Source organism: Chiloscyllium plagiosum, chromosome 35 (genome assembly GCF_004010195.1).
Source record: "Chiloscyllium plagiosum isolate BGI_BamShark_2017 chromosome 35, ASM401019v2, whole genome shotgun sequence".
NCBI classification, from domain to species: Eukaryota; Metazoa; Chordata; class Chondrichthyes; order Orectolobiformes; family Hemiscylliidae; genus Chiloscyllium; species Chiloscyllium plagiosum.
The window spans coordinates 31,705,457-31,717,913 of record NC_057744.1 but is presented as its reverse complement, the minus strand read 5'-3'; the positions used below and the strand labels follow the sequence as shown (position 1 = coordinate 31,717,913).

At 46.3% G+C, this 12,457-nt stretch overlaps 1 protein-coding gene across 2 annotated transcripts in view; it reads right to left on the bottom strand.

Moving 5' to 3' along the window:
- Window positions 1–11,994, bottom strand: part of LOC122540526 — a 31,981-nt gene extending 19,987 nt beyond the window's left edge. Inside the window, exons 1-4 of one of the 2 annotated variants that reach the window (XM_043676392.1) lie at window positions 11,452–11,994; window positions 8,846–8,889; window positions 4,571–4,706; window positions 1,656–1,912 (exon numbers count right to left, since the gene is read on the bottom strand). In XM_043676392.1, the coding sequence (XP_043532327.1) occupies window positions 1,656–1,912; window positions 4,571–4,706; window positions 8,846–8,889; window positions 11,452–11,658 (644 nt within the window). In that variant the 5' untranslated portion in view covers window positions 11,659–11,994. The remainder of the gene's footprint in view (window positions 1–1,655; window positions 1,913–4,570; window positions 4,707–8,845; window positions 8,890–11,451) is intronic. The other variant, XM_043676391.1, reaches the window with a different exon arrangement.
- Between the last annotated feature and the right edge of the window lie 463 nt (window positions 11,995–12,457).

Here is a 12,457-nt window from a genome sequence, read left to right as displayed (position 1 = left end):
CACCCTGTCCCCTGGCCAACATCCCTGTCTCGGCCTTGCTGCAGTGTTCCAGCGCAGCTCAGTACAAGCAGGAAGAACGGGACCTCATTTACTGCTTGGGGACCTTGCAGCCTCACAGACTCAATATCAAATTCAATAATTTCAGGATCTGAGCACCTTCACCCATGTCCTTACCCCCAATCCTACACACCAGGCTTTGTCTTCACATGAGCTGCTTCCACACACAACACGCTGTCAGCCACTAATGGTCTCCATTAGCAGCTACTCATTCTCCCAGATTAATCATTACCCAGTCCTTTGTCTGACCAACTGTCTTTCTCTCAATCTCCAATCTCCATCTCCACATGTTGTTTAATTCTTTTCCCTCCTCCAACACTTCTTTAGTATATATACAGTACCAACATTTCACTAGCTATAAAAAAAAGAAAAAAATTAATTCTGAAGAAGAGTCACTGGACGCAAAACGTTAACTCTGCTTTCCCTCCACAGATACTGCCCCACCTGCTGAGTTTTTTCCAGCAATTTTCTGTTTTCGGTTCCGATTTCCAGTTCTTTGGTTTTTTTGGATCCATTCTTAACTTTGCTGCAGCCAACCCAACGTGGCTCAGTGGTTAGCACTGCTGCCTCGGAGTGTCAGGGACCTGGGTTCGATTCCCCCCTCGGGCGACTGTCTGTGTGGAGTTTGCACATTCTCCCAGATGTCTGTGTGGGTTTCCTCCGGGTGCTCCGGTTCCCTCCCACAGTCCAAAGATCTGCAGGTCAGGTGAATTGACCATGCTAAATTGCCCGTAGTGTTCAGGGATGTGTAGGCTAGGTGGTTAGATATGGGAAATGCAGGGTTACGGGGCTAGGGTTGGGAGTGTGTGTCTGGGTGGGCTGTTCTTCAGAGGGTTGGTGTGAACATGATGGGCTGAATGGCCTGCTTCCACACTACAGGGATTCTACGATTCTAAGGCACGGATGTTCAAATAAAGAAGGGCAGTATTTTCTCGCTCCTATATCAGAGGGATTATGGATTTGGGAGGTGCCCCATGCAGGACTGAAACAAATTGGGGATCCTCACCCCAGGAATTGGTCAAAGCACCTTGGGCTGCTTGCTACAGTAAAGTACAAAGTTGTTGTCAAAGAATATTTCAGGTAAATTTGAAAGGCCTAGGAACAAGAGAAGTTACTTTGGGATGGGCATGTTGCAGGATTTATCCAGTGAGCCTGGTTACTGGATTAAGCAAACAGCCTGTGGGAAATTAGTGACAAAATAATTCCAAATCACCAAACCTAGAGACAGGGGATAGGGAAGACACTGGACAGACTTCATACCCTCACCCATGAAACCCATGTCCTTCAATTTACAACGGGGTCCATTTCATGACGGGGTGAAGTGGGTCATTTAGTGAAAAGTAAAGGGAAACTTGCATTTGTATATCGTCTTTCACAAAGTACTTTACAGCCGTTAAAATAATGTCTAGTCACCATTGTGTTGGGAGCACAGCCAATCTGTACACAGCAAGATCCAACAATTAACAATCAGAAGAATGGACACTCAATGTGTTTTTCCGTGTTTTGTTGACGATTAAACTCTGGCTGAGGGTTTAATAGGTAACGGTTTCTTCCAGCCATATTGCCAGGGACCCACAGACAGTAATCGAGAGACTCACCTCTCCTTGGTGTACATTTTCAGTGTCTGGAGTTTGCTGCTTAAGACCTGAATCCTCCCTCTGTCTCTGGCTGTTACCATGTTGTCCACCTTCGCATTATTCTGCTCTGTGCTGCCCTCTGGTGAAAAGCGATGGCTAAAGGTGCCCCTCGATAATTCATAGTTTCGGAATGTCTCCGACTGTCCCTCAGCTCCAGCAGACTGACCCCCAAGACTCTGCAACAGGTGAGAGAGCCGGCAAATCTCCTGGTGCTGCTTCTGAAATGAAAGATGATGGATATGTGTTTGACTTCTCCATCCTCCACCATTCCTTAACCAGGCATCATGGTAGAGAAAATAAATCACTGGGATCATGGCTGATCTGCAGCATAGGAACAGGTGGAGGCCATTCAGCCACTCGAGACTGTTCCATCATTCAATGAGATCACGGTGGGTCTGTGGGCCAACTCCAGATACCTGCCATTGGGGCACATCCCTTAATGCCTCTGTTTAACATAAACATCCAAGGCTGATTTTAAATCAACAATTCATCGAGCATCTACTGCAATTTGTAGAAGAAGGGAAGGCAATGGCAGAGTGGTATTGTCACTGCTCTGTTAAATCAGAGATCCAGGGAAAGTTCTGGGGGCCTAGGTTCGAATCCTGCCATGGCAGATGGTGGACTTTGAATTCAATAAAAATCTGGAATTAAGATTCTAATGATGACCATACAACGATTGTCAGGGAAACCCCATCTGCTTCACTAATGTCCTTTCGCGGAAGGAAGCTGCCATCCTCGATGTGACTCCAGACCCACAGCAAGATGGCTGCCTCTGTGTGGCAGACTACTCAATACATGCTGGCCGAGTCAGTGATGCCCTCATCCCGTGGATGAATTAAATAAAAGAGTTCCATCCTTCAGTGTAAAAGTGCTTCCTAACATCTCTCCTGAAATATCTAGCCCATATTCTCAGACTATTTCTCTACCCTGTATCAGAATGTCATTTACCTCACTTAACTTCATATGTTGAGTTACCCAATTAAAAAAATCTATTCATCCCTATTCAGTTCCACTGATCAGAAATTGCAAGCTTTAAATATTGATTTTTCAATTGCTGCCCTCTGTTTTAATTTGGCTGTGTAGGCTCATTAGAGTGAGAGTGTGGATGTTAAATCACTTAGAGTGAGAGTACGGGTGTTATATCACTATCTGAGTGAGAGTAAGCGTGTTATATCACTGTCTGAGTGAGAGTACGGGTGTTATATCACTGTCTGAGTGAGAGTACGGGTGTTATATCACTGAGTGAGTGAGAGTATGCGTATTATATCACTGAGTGAGTGTGTGTGTGTTATATCACTGTCTGAGTGAGAGTATAGATGTTATATCACTGTCTGAGTCAGAGCGTGTGTGTTATATCACTGTCTGACTGAGAGTACGGGTATTATATCACTGAGTGAGTGCGTGTGTGTTATATCAATGTCTGAGTGAGAGTACGGGTGTTATATCACTGTCTGAGTGAGAGTATGGGTGTTATATCACTGAGTGAGTGCGTGTGTGTTATATTACTGTCTGAGTGAGAGTATTGGTATTATATCACTGAGTGAGTGAGAGTACGGGTGTTATATCACTGTCTGAGTGTGTGTGTGTTATATCACTGTCTGAGTGAGAGTACGGGTGTTATATCACTGAGTGAGTGAGAGTATGTGTATTATATCACTGAGTGAGTGTGTGTGTGTTATATCACTGTCTGAGTGAGAGTATAGGTGTTATATCACTGTCTGAGTCAGAGCGTGTGTGTTATATCACTGTCTGACTGAGAGTACGGGTATTATATCACTGAGTGAGTGAGAGTATGTGTATTATATCACTGAGTGAGTGTGTGTGTGTTATATCACTGTCTGAGTGAGAGTATAGGTGTTATATCACTGTCTGAGTGAGAGTACGCGTGTTATATCACTGTCTGAGTGAGAGTATGGGTGTTATATCACTGAGTGAGTGTGTGTGTGTGTTATATTACTGTCTGAGTGAGAGTATTGGTATTATATCACTGAGTGAGTGAGAGTACGGGTGTTATATCACTGTCTGAGTGAGAGTATGAGTATCACTGAGTGCGAGCGGCGTGTTTTATCACTGAGTGAGGGTATGGGTGTTATATCACTGAGTGAGTGTGTGTGTGTCATATCCATGTCTGAGTGAGTGTACAGGTGTTATATCACTGTCTGAGTGAGTGTACAGGTGTTATATCACTGTCTGAGTGAGTGCGTTTGTGTTATATCACTGTCTGAGTGAGAGTATGGGTGTTGTATTGCTCCCTGAGTGAGAGTATGGGTTTTATATCGTTGTCTGAGTAAGAGTATGGATGTTATGTCATTGTTTGACTGAGCATGGGTGTTATATCATTGTCAGAATGAGAGTACGGGTGTTATATCATTGTCAGAATGAGAGTCTGGGTGTTGTATCCCTGTCTGAGTTACAGAGCAGCCATTGTTTCCTCGGAGTTCATGAGCCCATTTGGGGTTACAACCCTACACCCCAAAATATATAGCATGTGGCAACAGTGATCTGTTCCAGGAAAAATCAGCTATGGAATAGGCAAAGGCATATTCTTCACCTGCCTCATCTGGCTGCAGTCACAGGGAGGACATTGAGAAGATGGCAGGTGAGCTGAATCTCTCATTCAGTGCACACCTTCAGTACTGCGGCACTCACTTACTACACTGGCACGGTCGCCTAGTTTTTGTATGTAAGATTCTCACCAGAGAATGATCTGACTCAGAGGCAAGAGCACTACCCAATGAGTCACAAGTGAAGGTGCAGGAAAGTCAATTACCAGAGGAGGAGCAGACTCAAAACCTCAGAAAGGAAACACCCTCCTTCACTGGAATAATGTTTTGGATACCTGGGGGATATAAACAGAAGCAAATCCTCCTGCTCACCACAAATGTCCTTCTGTACTTGGGAGCGCAGCACTGATCAGTGGTATCTGTGCACAGCTCCAACTCCAGCTGCTTCACCCACTCTGCTACTGACCAAAGTCTCTGAACAGGAGACTGCCCTTTTGCACCAGTGTCACTAGGAAACAGGAGAAAAATTAACATCACGAAACCTATTACAAAGTGATACATTCTTGATTTATGGTCAAATACCCCATTCACTCCTTTTATTTTCGTTCATTAAGTTGTCTCTGAAAACTAGATCTGCTCTTTGGAGTTACAGGAATACAGGTTGCACCCCATATTGCAAAGCCTTTGGGTCAGCAAGTTTTATATTCATGCAGAAATATTTAGCATTAAAACAGTGTTAAACATAAATCCTATATCATTATTCTGTTCCTAGGAGACTCCCTCTGCTGGTACATATGTATACGGTAGCCTCAAGTGGTCATAATGCATTGTGTCACTATTATCAACACACTACATCTATTGCAATCAAGACTTATGCTGATCAAATCCTATTTCTGTTTCGCCTTCATACTCAGTAATGTTGAATGTCAGCTGTGCCTACATAGAACTCACGAATCAACGTCAGGCCAAGTGTGAAAATATTCATATTTTATCCAGGCGACCTACAATTGAATAGATCAGATTCCCTACAGTGTGGAAACAGACCCTTCGGCCCAACCAGTCCACACCGACCCCCAGAAGAATAACCCACCCAGACCCTCTGACTAATGCACCTAACACTATGGGCAACTTAGCATGGCCAATTCACCTGACTTGCACATCTTTGGACTGTGGGAGGAAACCCACACAGACACAGGGAGAATGTGCAAACTCCACACAAACTATCACCTGAGGCTGGAATCGAACCTGGATCCCTGGCGCTGTGAGGCAGCAGTGCTAACCACTGAGCCACCGTGCCGCCCTAAAGATACTCTTTCCTTTCTGTTATCTATAGTAGACTTCCAGATCTGAAAAATCTGAGGTACATCCCAAACCTGGAAGATAACGACAGCAGGCACATAGAAGCATCACCACCTTCAAGATCCCTCTGAGGCACACACCATCCTGACTTAGAACTGAATCGCTGTTTCACCACTTCCCTCAGCACAACATCATAGGCCGAAGGGCCTGTTCTGTGCTGTACTTTTCTATGTTCTATGCTCCATCACTGGGCCTCCCTCCCTAAATCAGAATACCTTCATCTCATTGACTGCAGCAGGTTGAAAAAGCACCATCATCTCAAGAGCAAGTCCATGCCCCCACACTGTGGATTTTTATATCAGCATTCTTACAGCTCAATCATTTCACTTAGCTTTGTAATGTCACTTTTGTGCTGCTTGTTGATTGAGAGATCGAACTGAGACAAACCCTTTAATATCTTTTCCAAATATTATTTGGGTGTGTGACCCTTGACAGTAAATAGCATTAGCATATTTGACCATGGGAGGCATCGTAGTTCAGCATTCTTCTTCTTGACCCTGTTATCTCCAGGTGCATGAGATCCACAGCAACAGTGATCACAGGTGGGACATCTAATTAATTTTCCTGGTTTCCTAACCTATCCTGACAAACAGTTAGATCTTACACAATGTTTCACTTGCTAAATTGCCCATAGTGTTCAGGGATGTGTAGGTCAGATGCATTAGTCAGGGGCAAATGTAGAGTAATGGGGTAGGGGAATGGGTCTGGGTGAGTTACTATTTGGAGGGTCAGTGTGGACTTGTTGGGCCAAATGGCCTGTTCCCACACTGTAGGGATTCTATGATACTGACCTCCACACTGGCTGAGGATGACCCCGAGAATTCTTTAGAGAGTGTCTTTGGGCAAGTAGCTTCCATGTTTACATACCCTCTGAACCCTCCTGTCCCTCCATTTCCATTAATATCCAACAACAACAAATTAGATCAATCGACCCATCGCTGTGTGACATTCTCTTCATTGTGCTGATGTTAGATCAGATTTCTCAACCGACAATTCACCAGCTTGGTTTTGGGCTCAATCTCTCTCTCTCTCCCCACGCACTGGACTTGATCTCTCTCTTCCCCCGCACACTGGACTCGATCTCTCTCTCCCCCCACACTGGGCTTGATCTCTCTCNNNNCCCCCAACACTGGGCTCGATCTCTCTCTCCCTGCACACTGGACTCGATCTCTCTCTCTCCCCGCACTGGGCTTGATCCCTCTCCCCCCACACTGGACTCGATCTCTCTCTCTCTCCCCGCACTGGACTCGATCAATGCAGGGCGAGTGATCAAGCCCAGTGCGTGGGGAGAGAGGGATTGAGCCCATTGCGGGGAGAGAGAGATTGAGCTCAGTGCAGGGGGAGAGAGAGATCGAGCCCAGTGTGTGGGGAGAGAGATCGAGCCGAGTGCAGGGGGAGAGATTAAGCCCAGTGCGGGGGGAGTAGAGAGATTGAGCCCAGTGTCCAGTGCAGAGGGAGAGAGAGATCGAGCCCAGTGCAGGGGATAGAGAGATCGAGCCCAGTGCAGAGGGAGAAAGATCGAGCTCAGAGTGTGAAAAGAGAGAGAGATCGAGCCCAGTGTGGGGAGAGAGAGAGATCGAGCCCAGTACGGAGAGAGAGAGAGATCGAGCCCAGAGTGTGAAGAGAGAGAGAGATCGAGCCCAGTGTGGGGAGAGAGCGAGATCGTGCCCAGTGTGGGGGGAGAGAGAGATTGAGCCCAGTGTGAGGGGAGAGAGAGAGATCGAGCCCAGTGCAGGGAGAGAGAGAGATCGAGTCCAGTGCGTGGGGAGAGAAAGATTGAGCCCAGTGTGGGGGCAGAGAGAGATCGAACTCTGTGCCGGGGGAGAGAGAGAGAGATCGAGCCCATGCGGGGGAGAGAGAGACTGAGCTCAGTGCGGGGGAGAGAGATATTGAGCGCAGTGCGGGGAGAGAGGGAGATCGAGCCCAGTGCAGTGGGAGAGAGAGACAGATCAAGTCCAGTGCAGGGGGAGAGATCGAGCCCAGTGTGAGGGGAGAGAGGGATTGAGTCCATGTGGAGGGAGACAGATTGAGCTCAGTGCAGGGAGAGAGAGAGATCGAGCCCAGTGCGAGGAGAGAGAGATCGAGCTCAATACGGGGGAGAGAGATCGAGCCCAGTGCGTGGGGAGAGAGAGATCGAACCGAGTGTGGGGGGAGAGAGAGATCGAGCCCAGTGTGGGGGGAGAGAGATCGAGCCCAGTGTGAGGAGAGAGAGAGATCGAGCCCAATGCAGGGGGAGAGTTCGAGCCCTCATGAGGAAAGCTCAGAGTGGAACGATTGCAGACCCATGGCTAACAAAGGCCTGTATTTGGAACTTGAAACTTTCTTTCTATTTACAACTTTACACTGAGAAAAGCTGTAACGTATCTTATTTTGTTATTTTTCTACTTTTTACCTGTGATTTTGTCCCTAGGTACCTTTGTCCCTGAGATGGCAATGTAATGTGAATGTGACACGGTAACGTTTTCACTGTATTCTTTTATCCCCAAATACATGTACAGGTGACAATAAAACCGAACTCTAATTCTGTCCTTTGTCCTTAGTGCTTAATTGTATTTCTTTTTTCAAGAGTTTCAAGTGTTATAAAACTTGCCAGTTACTCTGCATTCCAGATTATCACATGAGAAAATGGACTGGTTGCTGCCCTGATTTCTTTAATTGTTTATTTTAAAGCTGTGGACTTTGCTGACTGACTCTGTTGTGTTAGAAAACAAACCTCTTAATTTATTCTACAAAATGTCCTCCTTATTCCAACTGCCTCTGTTAAGTCTCCCCTCTGTCTTTTCTGTTCTGAAGAGGACAAACCCAGTCTCTCCACATCATTGAAATTGTTCTGTCTTTGGTGAGACCTGATTATGTTTAAACAATGAGTTTCGTTCTTCTTAAATGAAAACCTAAGTCAAAAACATAAGTTGCTGGAAAATCTCAGCAGGTCTGTGGAGAGTAATCAGTGTTAGTGATTTGGTTCCAGTGACCCTTCCTCACAACCGCCTTTAGTGTGAGCAATGAAAACGTTTGACAGCAATTGACAGGAATGAAACTGGATAAAAACGGGCAGCGACTGAAAGAAAGGGATAGGAGGAAGGAGAAGTAATTACAGCCACATCCCAGGATTCAGCTTTGGAATGTCATGCTGGTCAGTCAACATCAAGAGGAAAGGCACATCCTGGCAGGGTAACTCTTCCCAATACTCCTGACTGAACTGCAATGCACTTTGTTTTTTATTCCACATTTCCAGCATTTTTCATCTCAATAACTGTTTCTGTCAATGATTTTAGCTTCAATACTCACAGCTGCACTCCTGTCTTCCCATTATCGCCCTCTTGTGTATATTGCTGTTAACAAAATAAACACAGTTCATTTAAAGCAAATATTTTACAAAGACCCAATCAAAGCCTTCCTTAGCACAGGCCCCAGCATCTTGCCCATGAACAGTTTTCTCTTTCGGCCTCTCTCTTGAAAGCATTTACTCACCCTGAAGGAACATTGTCCCAAGACGCCTTCATCCAAGTGGTCTCACATACATGAGGAATAGCCAAGTAATTCGACTGTGAGTGGGACGCACACGACCAAATCCAACTTGCCCTTATCTGTAGTCTTCATGTGCATTTTTCACAGAGTCACAAAGTTGGTGCAGGGTGATATTCTCCATCGTGGGAAAAAAACCTGGTCATCAGGTGTGAGGCACTGTCATTGCTGTTATATGTGTCTGGCCTATTCCCAGAACCTGTGCCGCTGCAGTCACCCGGGCCATCTTCCAATTTATATGGAGATCAAAGATGGACCGGGTCTGAAGGGACTCGATGTATAATGATCTGGGCAAGGGGGAAAAAACACACCCAATGCCACCCTCACCCTGATGGCCACCTTTGTGTGTGGCTGCATCAAGCTGTGCGTGGATCCCCGGTACGCAAACACCAAGTGTCACTATGTACTGAGGTCCTACCTGTCCACGGTGTTGCGAAGGATGGGCCTGGCCTCGCTGCCGCAGAACGCTCCGAGTAGTTGGACTGTTCCATATCACCTGTCCTTCATGGAGAAGTTTATGAAGAAAAACACCTTTGATCACAAGTCCATCAGGAAGTGGTCAGCACGTAGTGTCCTTGGGACCCTTCGGGAAAAGGAGAGGGCGGATCCTATTGAGCGGTTCCCTAAGCAGACTGTCAAAGCCATTTGGCAAAATGCTTCATCGCCAGAACTTTCCAACAAGCACCAAGACATGGTTTGGCTGGTGGTGAGAAGGGCTCTGCCTGTGAGATCCTTTATGCACGCCCGGACTCTCAGCCGCACCGCACGCTGCCCTCGAAGTGGTGCGGGGGGAACGAGACTATCACACACCTCCTTCTGGAATGTGCCTATGCAGAGGAAGTCTGGAGAGGAATTGCAGTGATGTTTGTCGAGGTTTGTCCTGAGCAGCGCTGTGACGTGGGACTCCGTGCTCTACGGCCTGTTCCCCGGGACGCACACCGAGACGAACATCAACTGTGCCTGGAGGATCATCAACTCGGTGAAGGACGCTCTCTGGGTGGTCTGAAACCTGTTGATCCTCCAGCTGAAGGAGTTGACCCCGACTGAGTGCTGCAGACTGGCACATTCCAAGGTCCAGGACTACGTGTTGAGGGACGTGGGGAAAGACCATCGTGTAACGTCTGATTGCCTAAGAAGAACAGGGGGCCCACGCAGTAATCGGGCTCCACTGACGCCTCAGCAGAAGAACTGGATGGTCAATGTACAGATGTCTACATACGAATGATTAATTCCAATCACTGTATGTAAAGGAATGCAATGTACACATGTGTATGGCATGACCAATTGTATAGATATCAAAATTATTTTATGAATAAAGTATATTTTTGAAATAAAAAAAGATATTCAGCCCATTGTGCCTGCCCTGGTTCTATCCCCTACAGCCAGTCTCCTGCCTTTCCTCATATCTCTGCTCACCACTTCTATCCAAATAATCATCAAGTTCCCACTTGATTTCCTCAATGGAACCTGCCTCCTCCATATTTCCAGGTAGTCCATTCCGAACCCTAACTACAGTACTCTCCATGAGAAAGAGTTATTTCTCACATCAGCTATGCTCTGTTTCCAAATCACTGTAACCCTGTCCCCTTTTGTTCTTGCTTCTTTTATCTGTGAATAGTTTCTGCTTACCTACTCTGCTCATGATTTTGAAAACTTCTATTAAGTCTCCTCTGAGCCTTCGTCGCGCCAAGGAGAACCGTCCCAACTTCTTCACTCCATCCTCATCACTGATATTTCTCATCATCGGAACCATTCTTGTAAATCATTTCTGCATCCTCTCCAAAGTGTTCACATCTTCCCAATAACGGGAGACCCACAACACCACGCAATCCTCCGGCTGAGGTCTAACAAGTCTTGCGTAAGTTTAACATCAGCTCCTTGCGTTTGCACTCGACAGCAACGGTTGCGAGCAAGCATTACCTGGACATCAAAAGCTCCAGCAGACCCATTCTTGCCCGAGATGGATCTGGGCAGGAACACGAGCTGATTTTCTCTCTGTCTGTTGAGAACGTGGCCATCTGAGATGGCTTGAGATCAACGAGTGAGACATTGATGTGGAACACCCCCAATTCGGTGTCTCCAGTGTCACACGAAAGCCATTGATTCTTAACCAGTCTCTGAAATAGCCTGGCTCATCCACCTGGTTGGGTAACTGAAGACAGGCAATACATCCTGACCTTTCCAGCAATGTACTTTGCCCTAGAATGAACTTTCATGAAAGGGACGTCAGTTTGCCACTACCATTTGGAGCAGGGTAAGGGGGCGAGTGACACAGAGAACTGGTGGGAGGAGAGGAAGAAGAGCAGTGATAATTCATAGTTAAAAAAACATTCAGAACAATTTCGTTTTACGCCACAATTTCTCCTCACCTTATCCTGAATCGTCACCTTGCAGAGCCAACGGAATGGACGGAAACTCTCAAGGATGTCGAAGTAGGTCAGGAGGCTGATAACAGACAGCAGAGTGAGTGTCATAGTAGATACAAAGAAGTCGGTTACCATTCCAAACAAGCCTTGCCTAGAGATCAGATACTCCAGCACATCCATGGTAACAGAGACTGGGAACAGAGTAATCATTCAGGCTGGGGAACGCGGTCCATGCTTCAAAATCCCAAACTCGTTGTGCCCAAGTGTCTTTAACAGAACAGGTTCCTTTTCGGTTTATACTTTTAAATCTTTGCCAGGTCTATTTATGCCCACACCCTCTCTCTCGCTCTGTCTCTCTTTCTGTCTCAGTTTCTCCTTATCAGTTTCACTCTTAGGCTACAATGCTCTGTCCCTTTCTGTCTCACTGGCTGCTCATTCTTTCTGTCCAGTTCTGGCTCTAATTACTTTCTTGTTGCCGGGATTTCCTTCAGTGATGCTGGGTACATTCCCAGGCTGCCGCACACCACCAGAGTAATCACTCTCTGAAGTGGTTCAGCCTGTGAGACAGGTTTTGAAAAATGTGAATGTCAGAAATGGAGTGAGTCTGAGAACATTCCCACCCCAGAAGACAAGTGACCTGATCCAGTGGTCAAATTAAATCATATTTACAATCTAGAATCTTAATTAACTTCAGAAATGGATTTATAAACCTCTGCTGAACTTGAAATTTGTAAACTGAAAATATTAATCCTAAATGTTTTTGTTGCTCATTCATAGCGTGATATAATCCCTACAGAGCAGAAAGCAGCTATTCGGCCCATCTAGTCCAAAACAACCCTCCAAACAGCATCCACCTAGACCCAACCATCCCTGTAACCCCACATTTCCCATGGCTTACCCACCTAGCCTGCACATCCCTGGACACTGTGGACAATTTAGCATGGTCAATCCACCTGACCTGCACATCTTTGGACTGTGGGAGGAAACCAGAGCACCTGGAGACAACCCA